General features: G+C 38.8%; 1 protein-coding gene across 1 annotated transcript; it reads right to left on the bottom strand.

The window, feature by feature from the left end:
- Nucleotides 1-16,373: 16,373 nt before the first annotated feature.
- On the bottom strand, nucleotides 16,374-17,423 carry LOC126719883 (uncharacterized). The gene is made up of 2 exons (XM_050422388.1): nucleotides 16,748-17,423; nucleotides 16,374-16,660 (listed from the first exon to the last, which is right to left on the bottom strand). Exons 1-2 carry the CDS (start codon nucleotides 17,421-17,423, stop codon nucleotides 16,374-16,376), a joined length of 963 nt encoding a protein of 320 aa, XP_050278345.1.
- Between the last annotated feature and the right edge of the window lie 557 nt (nucleotides 17,424-17,980).

Genomic DNA, 17,980 nt, shown 5'->3' with positions numbered 1-17,980 from the left:
ATAAATAACTCATCATATTTAGGTAATTGAAATAATAGAAGGCATAAATTTAGCATTTAATTAATAAATTAGATGGACATGTGGTATGTTTTTATTTGTGGAGTATATAGTGGAATAAGAAAAGTGAGATAGAAGATTTGGACTTAACAAATAGTTTGTTAGTCCTAGAGTATAATAATATACTTATGTACTTTAGTGCTTATGTTGATTATAAAATATCATAAAAATGAAAAAAAAAAATTCTTTTATACTCATTAAAAAAAAAAGATTCTTATTAAGTTGAGCAACGAAAAGTTTCTCCAACCTAAGGCGGCGCTAAAACCCTAGGTTGGTAGAATACGTGCCTACTCTCTGAGTGAGGCTTCCGTTTGGGTTTGTGGGATTCTTGACCGGCGCAGGGAGAAGCATGGAGAACCTGTCTACTCTTTGGGAATCCTTTTCGTTGACGGAGTCTGAGGGCAGTACGTTTCAAGTGGAAGATGGTGGACTTGAGGGGAAGTTTCTTCTGGCGGCTAGGTTTTTTACGGGAAGAGTGTTGAATATTGAAGCCATAGCTCGCACGTTTAAAATATTGTGGCACACAAAGAAGGGCTTCGAAGCAAGGGACATGGGGGACCACTGTGTTCTGTTTGTTTTCTCGGAACAGAGCGACGTTGACAGAGTGTTGGCAGGGGAGCCATGGTCGTTCGACAAGAATCTAGTTGCTTTAAAAAGAATTCGACGTCAATCTGAGATGAAGGGTTTGGTCTACGATAGCGCATGTTTTTGGATTCAGGTGCACGATCTTCCTATCAGTAGTCTGAAGCTGCATGTGGCACAAAGTATCGTCTCGGTAGCAGGGGAGGTCATACACATGGATGGGGGAGAGGAGGACTTTGAAAGTAGCCACTTTGTGCGAGTTCGAGTTCGATTGGATATTACAAAACCATTATGCCGAGGCAGAAAAATTGGACTGAGTAACGGAGAGGACGGCTGGGCGGGGTTTAAGTACGAGCGTTTGCCGAACCTCTGTTATTGGTGCGGCCGTCTTACTCACCAGGACAGGGACTGTTCGCTATGGGTGGCTCGCAAGGGCTCGGTGCAGGGCAGTGGACAGCAGTATGGTTCGTGGCTGCGATCAAGCACACCGAATCTGGCAAAGAAAACAGTTATCCGGGTTGATGGGTATGAAGAGATGCGACATGAGGATGAGGGTCCTGTTTTACATTCGGAGCACAGTGAGGAAGAGGACGGGGCAACTTTGAATGCCACACATGGTATTGGGGTTGAAGATTGTGATCATGGTGCTAAGAAGGAGAGTCGGAGTGAGAGGCTTGCTGAAACGCCATGCGAAGGGGCTGGTCCAACAGTTTCGGAAGGTGTTTGGCGGAATGTTGACAGGGATCCGACCAGGAGCATGGACATTGGAAAGCCATGGGGCCTTACCAGCCAGAATTTCCAAGCCCAACTTGATGAAATTGATGCTAAGATTGGCCGGCTGGATGGTGGTATGGACTGTGGGGAGCAGCACCAAGTTGGGAAGAATAATGGTCTAGGGGTCCGGATGGAGAAATCAGTGGATTTTGTTTCTACTCAGCATGATGATGGTACTGTGTCAGTAGACTTGGGCTCCTTGAAACGTCCAAGGGAGGTGTCCAGTGAGGAGTTGGGTATTGCAAAGGTTAGTAGAAAGAAACAAGCAGTGGTGATCAAAACTCAATCGGTGGAGGCTGATGCTCAGCCCCACCGACAGCCATGAAAATCTTAGCATGGAACTGCAGGGGGCTTGGGAACCGGCGTGCAGTTTAAGAGCTTGTCGAAATAGTACAAGCACAAGATCCCATGATTGTGTTTTTGTTAGAAACATGGTCATCTACGGAGCATATGAGATGGGTAAAAAATCAGATTTTCTTTGATGGGTGTTTTACGGTTTCAAATGATGATAGGGGAGGGGGTTTAGCTTTGTTGTGGAAAGCAGGGGTGGATGTGTGGGTGGATAGTTTTTCTAAGTATCACATTGATTCTATTGTGCATGGTGGTTCAGAGAATGCTTGGAGGTTGACTGGGTTTTATGGGGAGCCTGATACAGGTCGAAGGAATGAGGGGTGGAACATGCTTCGTATGCTTAGCTCTAAACCAAAGCTTCCTTCGTGTGTTCTAGGTGATTTTAATGAGTTGCTTGAGGTACAAGAGAAGAGAGGTGGGGTCCCTCGGGCACACTATTTGATGCAAAATTTTCGTGATGTGTTGGACCTTTGTGGATTTGCGGATTTGGGATATTCAGGACCAGATTTCACTTGGCACGGTAGGCGGAGGGGGGAGTGGATTTGGGAGAGATTAGATAGAGGTATTGCAAATTATGAGTGGATGACTTGGTTCCCTACAGGAAGGGTGAAGCATTTGAATTGCTTTACTTCAGATCATCGACCAATTCTTCTTTCTTTGGATGGGTGTATAGAGTACCAAAAGTGGCGTCGTAAGCCTTTTCGGTTTGAAGCAATGTGGAGTTCAGACCCTGAGTGTAAGGAAGTGATAGAAAGGGCTTGGGATTGTGCTCCTAATGGTAATCCCATGTTTGTGGCTGCCACTAAAATTAAAAGATGTAAGAAACAGTTAAAGACCTGGAGTCGGGTCCATTTTGGCAATGTGAAGCAACAGATAAAGCAAGTAACGAATCAATTATGGCATGCTGAAGAGGTTTCGGCCAGGACTGGGGAGCATTAGGAGGTTATGAAGATTAAAATGGAGTTGAATTCTCTTTATGATAAAGAGGAGAAGATGTGGCAACAGAGGTCCAGGGTTCAATGGCTGAAGAATGGGGATCAGAACACAAAGTTTTTTCATGGGACTGCTACTCAAAGGAAGAGGAAGAATTTTATTAAAGGGTTGCGTGATGAGAATGGAATTTGGCAGGAGGATGAGGAGGTTTTTTCAGCTATTATTACTAATTTTTATACTCATCTGTTTACTTCCTCAAATCCACAGGAACTTGACAGGGTTTTGGAGGGGGTCGAAGCTGTGGTCACTGGGACGATGAGAGAAGACTTGGAAAGGCCTTTTACTAGTGAGGAGGTAGGAGTGGCAATTAAGGAAATGGCCCCGTTAAAAGCCCCAAGTCCGGATGGAATGCCGCCTCTTTTTTACCAGACTTATTGGACTAATATTGGTATGAATGTGGCTCAGGCTGTTTTATTCTGCTTAAATACAAAGTCCATTCTTAAATCAATTAACCATACTTTTATTACTTTGATCCCCAAAGTTCCTAATCCAGAAAGAATCTCTGACTTTCGACCGATAAGTTTGTGCAATGTTATTTATAAGATTATTAGTAAGACGATTGCCAATCGGCTTAAACCCATTCTTAATTCTATTATATCGGAGACTCAGAGTGCTTTTATTGCTGGAAGATTGATCACAGATAATATTTTAATTGCCTTTGAATCTTTGCATCATATGAAGACTACGTGTACAGGGAAGAAAGGCTTTATGGCTATGAAACTGGATATGAGCAAGGCGTATGATAGGGTGGAGTGGGTGTTTCTTGAAAAGATTCTTCTTAAGATGGGTTTTTCGGCTACATGGGTAGGCTTGATTATGGAGTGTATTACCACTGTTTCTTATTCTATCTTAGTGAATGGGGAACCGAAGGGTATGATTGTTCCATCTCGAGGATTAAGACAAGGAGATCCTCTGTCCCCTTATTTATTTCTCTTTTGTGCTGAAGGTTTGAATGCTCTCTTACGTGGGGCAGCAATGATTGGTGAAATCCAGGGGTTCTCACTGTGTAGAGCGGGACCAAAACTAACGCACCTCTTCTTTGCAGATGATTGTTTAATTTTTTGTAGGTCTACTCTAGATGAGTGCAATAAAATTCAAGAGCTTTTAGCATGTTATGAGGCTGCGTCAGGTCAGGTGATAAATAAGGAGAAGACCACTCTTTGTTTTAGCAGAAATACAGATGAAGCAACTCAAGAAGCTATAAAAGTGGCCCTTGATGTCCCTGCCATTAGACAGTATGAGAAGTATTTGGGTTTACCTTCGCTAGTTGGAAGGAATAGGACGGCGTGTTTCACTCAAATCAAAGAAAGAATCTGGGGTAGGATGCAGGGGTGGAAGGAAAAGCTGCTGTCTCAAGCCGGTCGAGAGATTATGATTAAGGCTGTGGTTCAATCTATCCCGGTTTATTCAATGAGTGTGTTCAAACTTCTGGTAAGTCTTTGTAAAGATATTGAAGCAATGGTTCGTAAATTTTGGTGGGGTAATGGTGGTGGGAAGAAAATTCATTGGGTCAAATGAAGCTCTCTTTGTTCTTCGAAATCAATTGGTGGCATGGGTTTTCGGGACTTTCAAAAATTCAATAACGCACTGCTAGCCAAACAGGTGTGGCATTTCATCCATAACCGAGACTCCCTTCTTTTTAAAGTTTTTAGTGCCAAGTATTTTCCGCAAGGTAATATTCTTGAGGCGGCTGTTCATCCAAAATGCTCCTATGCATGGCGGAGTATTCTACAAGCACGAGAAGTCATTGAAAAAGGGGCTATTTGGAGGGTTGGTGATGGGAAGTTGATTGATGTGTGGCGACATAGGTGGCTGCCTGACCTTAATCACAGCAAGATCATCTCTTCAAGAGTTGATTTATCAGTGCATCGGGTGTGTGATCTGTTTTATCCGGATACTCGAGTTTGGGACCCGGGTCGTCTTGAGAATTGTTTGATTCCATGGGAGGCCGATTTGGTGCGAAGGATACAAGTGTGTGAAGCTGAGGCAGAGGATACTTTAGTTTGGCCTTTGACGACTGATGGGGATTACAGTGTGCGGAGTGCTTATTGCTTGCTTGTTTCAGCCGAATTAGCTCTTCAGCCCAGTTCATCAGTGTTGGGTAGAAACGGGTTGGTTTGGAAGAAAATTTGGAAGATGAAGGTGCCTCCAAAGATTCGACACTTTATTTGGCGTGCTGCGAAGGATGCTCTGCCCACTAAACAGAATTTACAGGCTCGGCACATACCTGTTGGAGTGGAATGTGATGGCTGTGGAGATCACACGGAGTCGATAATTCATTGTTTATGGGTGTGCGATCAGGCGAGGTCGGTGTGGATGTCGCTCCTGGAGTTTCGCTCACTGGTGCAGAAGAAATGTCGGATGTTCTGTGACTTACTGGAGGAAGTCTTCAGTGCTGGGCCAGCGAAGAAGGTAGCTTTGTTCGCTACTGTGGCGTGGTGCATATGGCAGCGTCGCAATCGGTTAAGGGAGAACCAGTCAACGTGGAAGCTGCATGAAATTGGTGATAACGCACAGCGATTGGTGGATGAATTCTGGAGCGTCAATTCCCAAGAGAGTGGCGCGCCTATTCCTCGACACAGGGTACGCTGGTCTCCTCCGTCAGAGGACTGCTTCAAAGTTAATTTTGATGCTGCGTTTTGTGAGGATTCAGGTTTGGCTGGAATCGGAGTGGTTTGCCGGGATAATTCTGGTCAAGTTATCGCGGCTCTTAGGCAAAATTTGGGTCAGGTGCAGTCTGTGGAGATGGCTGAAGCTCTGGCGGCGCGAAGGGCTGTGGTCTTTGCCAGGGAAATGAGCTTATTTTGTATCATTGTTGAAGGTGATTGTCTGGCAGTCATTCAGGCCTTGCGTCGAAGTGGTCTTTGTCCTCTGCTATTTGGTCATATTGTGGATGAGACTAAGCGTCTGGGATCCGTCTTAAGAAGTTGTGAGTTTCAACACGTTAGGCGGGAGGGGAATAGATTAGCTCATAGTTTAGCTAAAAAAGCAGTTCTAACTGCAGATTTTGAGGTTTGGGTAGAAGAATTACCCGAGGACGTGGATGGTGTTTTCCAGTCGGATCTTCCTTGAGTTAGGTTTTTGTTTTTTGCTTTGTAGTTTGTTTTTTCTTTAATAAAATTTCGCTTACCTTTTTCTCAAAAAAAAAAAAAGATTCTTTCCTTAAGAAATTTCTTTCTTAATTAATTTGAATGAAAATTTCCTTTTGATTTACGGTCTAATTATTCCATAACTCATGAGATTTCTTAATTATATATACACACACCGTAAATGGGATTTGAGTTGTATTTGAACCTATAATAAGTCATGCAACCGTTAATGGTATGTCCTTGATATGGAATGGGGGCGTTTGGTTCGCTATAATGTTACATTATGTCGTAATATTACGTTATTGCAATATCAATACAAGAAAATAATATTACATTATTTAGGAAGATAATAAAATTAAGATGATATGATATATTTTGTAGTTTTAAATTATGGTAATGTTAAAAAAATAAAATAAACAAATAACTTTAATGTCACATTATTGTAATGTGTATTACATTAAGGACACATTATAGCGAACAAAACACCCCCTATTAAGTGATTTCCCTGATATGCTCAAAAACTTTATTTGATTTACCTTGTATCACTATCAAAATAATTTGGAAACATTTCAAGATTATATAAAAATTAAATGTTCATTTGTTAAAATCAAAATAGTGTCTTCATTCATTTAAATAAGAAAACAAAACTGACTGATACAATTTGGACACAAAATAGCAAAAAAACCAAAACATCACCTTTCTCTTGATCAATCTTATTTTTCTTCATAGTATCCTCTTATTCATTAGCATTTGCCTCAAACTTTTTTTCTTTTTCTTTTTTTGCCTCAAACTTGATTAACCTGCATTGTAATATAATATTACATTCCTTATGCGGTTATGCCAACTTATACTTTCAAGTCTAGATGACCATAGATTTACTTCTTCTTCTTCTTCCTCTCTTTTCTTTTTTCTTTTTTTTTTTTTTTTTTTTTTTTTAGAATAACCATAGATTTACTTGAGGGACTGTGTTGCTTGCAATAAAATATTATATATATATATATATATATATATATAACTGTTTTGAAAATTTTAAAGAAATTATTAAGGGGTGAAAGTGGAATTTGCCTTCTAAAAATATTAAATATACGTATATGTGTTTGAGCATATGGCACATGGCAATACATTAGACTTCAGTGGGGATCCATGTTTGTTGGGTACTTGAGTTGGGTACCTCCACGTGACAATAGGCACCATGCATGATTGGGGAAAGTCCAAATTCTCCACATTGGTTGCATACTTGCATCATGCATTTCATTGTTAGGATTTTTCAAATTGGAAATATGAATATTTTAGTTTTACTCATTTTTTATGATGCCAATTGTATTAGGAATCAGGATACAATGTAAATACAAAGTAAAAGATTGTGCCTGGGATGGGCTTGTCTCGTTTTTAACTCTTAACTGGACTTCTATGATACCCAATTACCCGTACGTAGATCCGTGCCAGTGCATGATATGCTGGCCAACTAGCTATGAAGCACGGGTGCGTTTCGAGACTCGGGTGCGGGTGCGGGTGCGGGTGCGGGACTCGGCAATTTTTGAAAAAGGTGGGTGCGGGTGCGGCAGGACTCGGCGATTAAAAAATTATTAAAAATATTTTTATAATATATATTTAATATATTGCTAAGCATACTTTTACTTTTTCATATTATATAAACAAATACCAAATTTAAGAGTAATAATAGATAACAACTAAAACGTAAATTTTCAGATTCACAAATTTATTTCTAAGCAATTTGAAAGAGAGAAATCGTAAAGAACAAAGAATAAAAATTAAAGAAAGAGCAGAGAGAGCACACCTAAGGCTGAAGCAGTGCAGTGTGAGGGACGGAGTGACTGAGGAGATGAGGGACGAAGATGAGGGACGAAGCAGCTATGAACACAGAGAAGGAGATGAGGGACGGAGTGACTGGATGAAGTGTGAGGGACTTAAGGGGTCTGGGAATAAGGTGCGTTTGCAACTTTTTTTTTTTTTTTTTTTTTTTTTAATTTCGGCCTGACTCGGCCGTTTCGGCCGATACAGGCCGATACGGACCGAGTCGGCCCGATTTCGGCCGCGTCGGCGCCGATTTCGGCCGCGTCGGCGCCGACTTTGGCCGCGTCGGCCCGCGTCGGCCCGATTCGGGATCTGCCACGTGGCGCGACGCGGCACGACACGGGACGGACGCGCGGTCTGCGGCGTCCCTCCCGCGTCGCCGCGTCCCGCCGCGTCGGACGCGGGTGCGCCGGCCTGGGAGCCGCGTCCGTGCATCCCAGCCAACTAGTGAACACATCTTTACTACTCTACATTGATGGCGCCAATCCTTAGAGAGCAATAGCATCACGTATACTAAATGCTAAAAAACTCAACCGCATCAAATATTTTAAATCTCAAAATATTTAGCATGGGGCTACAATGTCATTCTCAAAATGAGATGATACGGACCAAAATGCTAAAAAATTTATTTATTTTTTATTCACTCTCTCTCCTCTCCACTGGCTCTCATCTCTATCTTCTCTTCTAATTCTCTGTCTTCTCTTTCCATTCTCTCAATCTCTCTTGTCCCTCTTTGGCGATGGCATTTCGGTGGCGGTGCATGGCTAATCTTATGGGTCTTCGACGGTGGTTTGATCTAGTGGGTTTCGGAGGTGGGTTGCAAGAGAGAGGTGCTAGTGCTAGTTTCGTTTTGTGGGTTGCCCATGGTTGTGCCCATGGGTTTTGTGGGTCGTTAGATTTTTGGTGGGTCAGCGTTCTTATTGGTGGTATTGGGTTGCTTTTGGTTGGTTGAACTCAAATTTATCTCTTTTTCTTCTTCTTCTTCTTCTTCTTCTTTTTTATTTTATTTTATTATTATTATTATTGTGGTTTTGGTTTGATTTTGGGGCTTATTTTATTAGTAGTATTTTGGCCTTCTTTTGCTGGTACAAATATATATATATATATATATATATATATTATTAGTAGTATTTTGGCCTTCTTTTGCTGGTACAAAAAAAAAAAATATATATATATATATATATATTATTTTCTTCATTATCAATTGTTATTATATGTGATTCCAAATGTACATTTTCAGAAAAAATAAATAAATAAATAAAAGATAGATTGCAATGGAGAATCTATAACAGTGCAACCACCTGTCGGAGTTTATGAAAACAAACATTTTATTTTTCATTTTTTATGGCCATTTTATTTTTTAATGTAATTCTGCAGTTTTGTTATAATTTAGACGGTTCAAAAAAGTCAAGCATTTTATGTAGAATAAAAAAAAAAAAAACTAAGTGAACATTACAAATCAATGTATAATTTTTTTATTAAGAAAAAAAAAAATATATATATATATATATATATATTTTGTCTATGTGTGAACTACCATTCAACCTACAAATATAAGTAAAGAAAATCAGTGGAACTTGGAACTATAAAGGGAATTGCTGCATGTGCCAAAGGACCATCAATCTCGCACCCACATTGCAGATGGAGAAGGTGTTCTTGATTCTGCCTGATGATGAACTGATCGTCAGTTTATTATGATCGTCCAGATGGAAACCGTCCCTCACCAATCCAATCCTCTGCAACTTGTGGACGAAAGAAAGGGAGTAGTTCGCGGGCGTTGTGTCTGCAAAAAGGTCTCCGATGCCAAAGTCAGAAAAATTGACAAAGGAGAGCAGTGAGAATAATGTGTTTGAGTATTTTTCTTACCCTACCCCTTTTGGGGTTCAGTCTTTATATATGTGTGCTTACAGGTGATTTCTTCTAGCCGTTGGTGGAGTCTTGATGGAGGCTTTAATCTTGCCTGATAACGCTCTTGCAGGGTGTTAATGATGAGCTGCCCTTCCCAACGGTCTGAAGGTTGATTAATGTCTTGTAACGGCTCCGCGAAGAGTGGGAACGAGTGTTCATGTCTTTGAGCGACGACCTTTTCCCTCAGGACGGTTTTATTAAGGTCGTCCATGACCTGCATTGTATGGACGATTACCATTTTGGTCGGGCGTATGACTGCCCAAAGTTTTCCTCAGGTAAGATTTCACATTTTCGTTCGAATATAGCTATATCCATGCTTCTTTTCTTTGCTTTAAAAATGTTGCATATGTCTTTTGAGATGAGAACGGTTAAGAGCAAAATTTGGATTTGTTTTCTTTTAATATTTTGGCATTGTCTAATTTAGCCGATTGAAGTTTGTGTAATCCATTGTCATTTTTCAAAATACTTTTCAACTCCAAGCTATATCAAAATTTCATTTTAACCCTTCAAATTTTACAATTACATTCTTGATCCAAAACATTTCTGAATTACATTTTCAACCTAAATTCCATTTCAACCCCCAAATGTTTTCCAAATTGTATTTTGACCTAAAACTTTCATGAAATCATAAAATGACCTCCAAAATTGCCAATAACTGCACAAGGGTCTTTTAGACCATAAAAATGCATTTTCAATCCTTTTTGTGCCAAAATAAAATGTTTTCATTCAAGAATAACAAATTGTCAAAATGACGATATTCTCATATTTTATAAGGAATTTTGTTCTTTTGTTCTTTGTGTCTTTTGCATGAGATAAAATATTTTGGAAAAAGGAATTGCAAAATTTCATTTTGTTTGGCTATGCTTTGAAGTGAGGTTAGCTTTACTTAATTCAATAATGCAATTTATTTCTCTTAGAAAATGTCTTGTAATCACATGCTTAGCAATGCCGGTTAATCTTGTTTTTTAAATAAATTGTTTACGTGTACATGCATTCACATGTCATCCTAGGATAATTGATATATGTCATTCATGATTCACATGTCATCCTAGAGTATATTATACATACATTTTGTGCATTACATGTCACCCTAAGGTAGATTTTACATGTTATACATCCATTTGCCCTTCTTAGGATAAACTTGCATCATTTAATTTTTTTCAAGTAAAAAATTTAAAGTCTAAAAAATTAAAAAATATACTTACCGCGATTTGAAAACAAAAGGTACCAAAGTATTTCCACCTTCGATGGAATTCAATTATTGGATTAGGTATTGACTCTTTGAGTACCGTATTTGTCTGCATCAAAAAAATTTATTCAATATGACTTCTTCAATATTAATATATAATAAAGAATGATGCTAACGAGTGCTCTTAAAGTAATAGTTAATAATCTATTTTAGGAAAGTTTTAACATTACTTTTATGAAAAATGAAAAAAAAAAAAAAAAAAACTGTCAAAACATTAATTGTTTTTCCTTTATTTTTCTATAAAAACTTTCTTTAGATGAATTGTTAACTAATGCCATTTTCTGTATATATAAAAAGTGCAAGTTTTTCTTTTGGTAAAATGCACAAGGAGAGGCTACAAGGAAAATGACTTGTGAAGACCTAAAGTGGTAGAGTTAATAACTTGTGCTACATGTACACGATAGAGAACAGATAACTCACTTTAGTACTTTAAACCTATAAAATAATATAAAATAGTAGCTTTTTTTTTTTTTTTTTTTTTGAGAAGGATATAAAATAGTAGCTGTTTGGGTGAATATGGCAATAAAATAATATAGTTTATAGTGAAAAATAATAATTTTATGTTGTCAAAACGTTAGAACTGCAAGCTGTATCACAATACACAATTTTAACTTTTAAAAACACACACCGGTTTTTGTTCTGTCTTTTTTTGGTTTGCACGTATTCACAAAAACTCACTTTACATCTCAAACATCAAATATGAAGAGTGAGATTACTGCACACTGATGACTGATGACTGATGTGGAGGCAGCCGACACTTGTAGTTGAGTGGACTTAGGTAACAACTTGGGGGTGGGGAGGCAAATTATCGAGGACTAGAAAGTTGGGAAGAGGCGTAAGAGCTACTCTTCTCTCTTTCTCTCTCTCTCTCCAAATTTGGGTTTTTGTTTGATAGTTCATGTTTAGACTTTAGATGAAAGAAGAATCCTTATTTATATATATATTGGATTTTTTTTTCCTTCTTTATATTAATTTTTTTGAGGTTTTTTTTTAATTTTTTTTATTTTATCAAATTCGAAATTTGAGGCTGAACTAACTAAATTTGTGGTGTATTTATTTTCCTAAAAAATCTAGGGGCTAGCATGTATATTTTGCATATAATTTATTATTTTGTTAAGGATTGTAAAAAGGAATTTCAAAAAGTCAAGGCGGGTCATGGTCCCTCGCCTCCTTAAAATGAGCTAAAATGTTCGAAATTTTCTCATTAAGAATAAGGTCTGCAATAACTATTAGGAAATTAAAAAAAAAAAAAAAAAAAAAAGAGTTCAATATTACGCAAACATATAAAATAGAATAAATTAAAAAAAATTCTTAAAATTCTCTAAATTAAAAAAATTCTTAAAATTCTCTAAATTAAAAAAATTCATAAAACTATCTCACCATCAATGAGATCCAAAAACTGCTTTCCAATTGGATCTGCAATATTAAATTGTGGGATTTCAAATCTAATAGCACCTCTTAGTATGTTACTTGAAATGATGATTTTATTCCTGAAAGTATTTAGCAAAATATCTTTAAAATTGTTTGGAAATTCAGTATTCTTATGTCAAATACTCTATGTCTTTTCATCAAAAAACTCTGAAAATCCTTCACCCTTCCACTTAGGATAGTCCATTTTATAAAACTCCTTTCTCAGGTAGAAAACCAAATAACTTAACACCACTTTCCTTTGCAAATTGGATATCACAATCCATTGTTGCAAACGAATTTGCCACTATATTACAATGTTTGCTAATCCATTCAAGCTCTACATTATAACCCTTCCCCTCAAGTAAGTCATCTCTTAGCTTTTTCAGGGTTTTGTCAATCTCTGAATCCTTCGAAACCTTATTTGGACCAAGATTTTGAAGGATATGGAGCGTATCCAACTGAATATGAAAATCCTTCAAGCCATATCGATCTGTAACTAATTTTGCCTATCGACACATGACCTTCACAACCAACTCCACAATGTCCACAATATCTTTTTTTTTCTTTTTTTATCGATAGAAGACCATGATGAACCGCAACATAATGGGTAGCAAGCTTGATCGACTACTACAAGCTTGGTACCAGCCAACTTTTTCCTCAGATTTGCTCGATAACTATGCACTGCAGTATCCTTAAGATAAGAAGCATCTCGCAAAATTCCTCAAGATTTGCAATAGAAAGCAAACAACATGTGTAAGACTTTTTGAACCTAAAAAAATATTTAAAAAAAAAAAAAAAAAAAAAACTAAGTAACAATCAAAGTACAAAAATCAATCAAGCATATCATGTAAAGAAATAAAAGTAATAATACCTATGATATACTTGATTTTTCTTTACAAAAATATGCTTGAGTTTTGTATTTTGATTGTTATGTAGTTTTTTCCTTGTTGCTTCTAGTTAGGGGTGTCCACGGGTCGGTCCGGGTCAAGTTTGGGCCCAACCCAAAATCGACCCGCTCACATCAGGTGGGAGGTTGAACGACCCGCCACTGACAACCTCGGGTTGAGTCGGATCGGTCTCCAGTGGACAATGGTCGGGTCGGTTGAAGTCAGAGTGAGTTTCAACCTCCAGATCTTTGCCGAATCTTCACCAGATTTGTTGATTTTTCTTCGGATTTGTGTGATAACCACGGGATCGAAGCAAAAAACCACCTCAAGCCCAGATTCGAGCGAAAACTTCCATCTCATCGCCAGATCTTCACCGAGTCTTCGCTAGATTTGTTAATTTTTCTTCGGATCTATGTGACAACCACGAGATCGAAGGAAAAACCACCACCTCAAGCCTAGATTTGAGTTAAAACTTCCATCTCATCGCTGGATCTAACCAAAAACAACCAAATCTTCACCGGATCAGAATGGATCTAGGTAGATCCGACCTTCTTTCACGGGTTTCGTTGGTCAGATCAGGTTCATCGGGTTTTGGAAAAGAAAACTTGCCATCCAACCCACCTAAGTCAGTTTTTGGTGGAGAAGACCCGCCGCCGATTGTCACCGACATCAGGTTGGCCAGTTTTCGGGTCAGCTCGGGCGATTTAGGCAAGTGGGTCGGTTTTCTGTTTCCGGTGGACAGCCCTACTTCTAGCACATGGCCTGTGTGCTCTTTTTTCTTACATATTTTTTAGGCTTAAAAAGGCTTACACATGCTATTTGCTTTCTATTGCAAATCCCAAGAGATTTTGCAAGATACTTCTTATCTTATGGATGCTATGGTGTAGAGATATCGAGCAAATTTGGGAAAAAGTTGGCTGGTATCGGGTTTGTAGTGGTCAATCAAGCTTGCTACCTATTATGTTGTGGTTCATCGTGGTCTTCTATTGATAAAAAATAAAAAATAAAAAATAAAAAATAAAAAGATATTGTTGACATTGTGGAGTTAGATGTGATGGCCACTTGCCGATGGGCGAAGTTAGTTACAAATTGATATGGTCTGAAGGATTTTCATATTTAGTTTGTATACGCTTCATATCCCTCAAAATCTTGGTCCAAATAAGGTTTTGAAGGATATAGAGATTAACAAAACTCTAAAGAAGCTAAGAGATAAGTTACTTGAAGTGTAGGGCTTGAATGGATTAGCATACACTGTTATACGGTGTCTAATTCGTTTGCAACAATGAGTTGTGATATCCAACTTACGAAGGAAAGTGGTTTTAAGTTAGTTTTCTACCTGAGAAGGAATTCTATAAAATAGACTACCCTAAGTGGAAGGGAGAAGGATTTTCAAAGTTTTTTGATGAGGAGATGTATCGTATTTGGAATAAGAATACTGGATTTTTAAACGGTTTTAGAGATATTTTGCGAATTAGTTTAGAGGTATAGAATCACCATTCCATGTAACATATTAGGAGGTTCTACTAGCTTTGAAATCTCACAATTTAATATTGTGAACCTAATTGGAAAGAAACTTTTGGATCTCATTGATAGTGAGAGAGTTTTATGAACTTTTTTTAATTTAGATAATTTTAAAATTTTTTTATTTATTATATTTTATATTTTTGCATAAGATTTGACTTTTTTTTTTCCTAATAGTTATTGCAGACTTTATTCTTAATGAGGAAATTTTGAGCATTTTAGCTCAATTCTAGTGTGAGAGAGAAGATACTCCCAAAGAAGAGTACTAGTGGAGCTAGGGGGGCTGGGCGATCATGGCCCCCTTGACTTTTTGAAATTCCTTCTTACAATCTTAACAAAATCATAAATTATATGCAAAATATATTTGCCCTGATGTCTGAGCATGCCCACATGCCTAACTGTCGAAATCATTAGACACAAACATCAAAAACCAGACAAAACACCTAAACTATAGTCTATTTGTTCTCATACAAATTTTCAACTCAAACTACCCCCCGCCCCACAACAAATGCCAAAGGGTATAAAATTTAATATTAAAAAAAAATGTCGAATATAGGAATACTGTAATTGAAATCAAGAAACTTATCTTATAAAAATATGAAATTACTATATATATATATATATATATATATAGTCAGCGACATAGAAAGCAAACTATAGAATTGATTCTAGATGTTGAAATTTATTATCCCCAAGGATTGCAATCAATAATAACACCATTCAAAACAATTGAAATCGAGGCAAAGATTGAAAGAATAAATAAACAGAAGAAGAAGAAGAAGAAGAAAATGAAAATAAAGATAGATATATGTATGTTAAAACTTGAAAAGACATAAAAGAAATTAATTAATTAAATGTCCTGGGGTGGTACTCGATATCGAACTAGCTAAGCTCGATTGCCCATTGGACCATTCTCCCAGCTGCCTCGAGTTTGTTCATGGACTTCCTGATGGATTGGTCCATCATTACCAAGATGGAGTTCGCCTGAAAGTACAATCACAACTTGCGTGAAGCTACTATCAGTGCAAATGCAATCTTTTCGATCTTGGGATACCTAGCTTCTGCTCCTTGGAAAGCTTGACTGACGTAGTAAATTAGGAGTTGTTTCTTGTCCTCTTTTCTAATCAAGGCTACACTCATGGCTGTGGCTGATACTATCAAATACAAATATAGATTTTCTCCTTCCTTGGACGGACTTAGGAGGGGTGGATTGCTCAGGTAGCGCTTGAGTTCTTGAAACGCTATCTCACACTTGTCAGTCCAGGCAAAAGCTTGCTTCAGTATCTTGAAGAAGGGCAAGCATTTGCCCGTTACTTTAGAAACGAACCTGTTAAGTGCTGTTATCCTTCTTGTGAGCTTTTAGACTTCTTTGACGGTCTTAGGTGATGTCATATTGAGTATGGCTCGTATCTTCTTCGGGTTTGCTTCTATCCCCTTTTGGGATACCATGAATCCCAGGAACTTCCCCGAGGCTACTCCAAAGACGCACTTGCTAGGGTTCAACTTCATCTGATACTGTTTAAGTATGGCAAATGTTTCCTTGAGGTCGTCTAGATGGGCAAACTCCTCCTTGCTCTTGACGAGCATGTCATCCACGTATACTTCCATATTTCTCCCGATCTGTTTGCTAAACATTTTATTCACTAACCTCTGGTAAGTTGCTCCTGCATTTTTCAGTCCGAAGGGCATTACCTGGTAACAGTAGAGCTCCTGACTCATGATGAAAGTGGTTTTCTCCTAGTCCTCTTCGGCCATTTTTATCTGGTTGTACCCTGAGAAGGCGTCCATGAACGTCAGTAACCTATGCCTGGCAGTAGAATCCACAAGTTGGTCTATCTTTGGCAGAGGGAAACTATCTTTTAGGCAAGCTTTATTCAGGTCTATGAAGTCCACGCACATTCTCCATTTCCCATTCGCTTTCTTCACAATGACGACGTTAGCGAGCCACTCTGGATAGTAAACCTCTCGAATAAAGCCAGTCGATAACAACTTGTTAACCTTGTCTGTAACTGCTTGATTCCATTCTAGAGCGAAGACTCGTCGTTTTTACTGAATGGACTTCATCTTCGGATCCACACTTAGTTTATGTTGGATGACTTTTAGAGATATACCTGGCATGTCCTTGTAACTCCATGCGAAGACATCCAGGTTCTTTTTAAGGAACTGGACGAATCTCATCTTCATCTCGGGACTTAGTATCGTCCCTATTCTGGTCGTCTTTGCTGTCTTGCCTTCGACCAACTCCACTGTCTCCAGGGCTTCCACTTTATCTTCCTCCTTCTCCTCGATCATCCAGGTATGGTTTTCTTTTGCCGCTAACACTGCTTGGTAGCATTCCCTAGCTAATACTTGATCTCCTTTTACCTCGCCCACATCGTTCTCTGTTGGGAACTTTACCTTCAAGTAATAAGTAGACGTGGCTGCCTTCCAGCGGTTAAGAGTAGGTCTCCCGATGATCACATTGTAAGATGAAGGGCAGTCTACCACTAAAAAGTCCAGCTGGCGAGTCAACTGTCTCGGGTGAGTCCCCACTGTCATCGTCAGCGTCATTATGCCTTTGGGATACACCCTGTCTTCATTAAAACTTACGAGGGGAGAGTCAAATAGGTGCAGCCTTCTTGGATCTAGCTTCAGCTGTTGGAAAGCGGAGAGGTAGATGGTTTCTACCGAGCTACCATTATCCATAAGGATTCTCCTAGTATTGAATCCTTCTATCATGAGCATTATGACCAAAGGATCATCATGAGATTGCTTCACCCCCCTAACATCTTCTTTTGAGAAACACATGTCTCAAACCGTCCGTCTTTGTTTAAATGGGGGCATCCTGTGGATGCTGTTCACTTGCCTCTGATACGCTTTCTTGAGGGATTTGAACGACCCACCCATGGATGGGCCACTTGTGATCATCTTGATCTCTCCAATCACATTTGGTGGGCGCTGGGACGTGCGATCCTCGTCATTGGGTGAAAATTCGCGTTGGTTCTTGTTATCATCTCTAAATCTACTGGATTCCCCCTTTTTCACATACTTATGCAGTTTCTCTTTCCGTATAAACTCCTCTATTTATTCCTTTAGGTCCCTGCAATCCTCTGTGTAGTGGTCGTGATCCTTGTGGAACCGGCAGTACTTTTTCTTGTCACGGACATTAGGGGACGAATGTAATGGCCTTGGCCATTTGAGGTAATGTTCATCCTTAATCTGCGCCAAAATTTTGTCAACAGATATAACTAAATGAGTGAATTTTATCGTTCGATGGGTTTTTTCGTCTTTCCTTTTACCCCCGTCATTGGTCCGACGATATGGACGCTCCTTTTTTTGTCCTCTACGATCGTCCTCCTTTCTTC

This window comes from Quercus robur, chromosome 3, assembly GCF_932294415.1.
Source record: "Quercus robur chromosome 3, dhQueRobu3.1, whole genome shotgun sequence".
Lineage (NCBI taxonomy): Eukaryota > Viridiplantae > Streptophyta > Magnoliopsida > Fagales > Fagaceae > Quercus > Quercus robur.
This window is presented reverse-complemented; position numbering and strand designations above follow the sequence as displayed.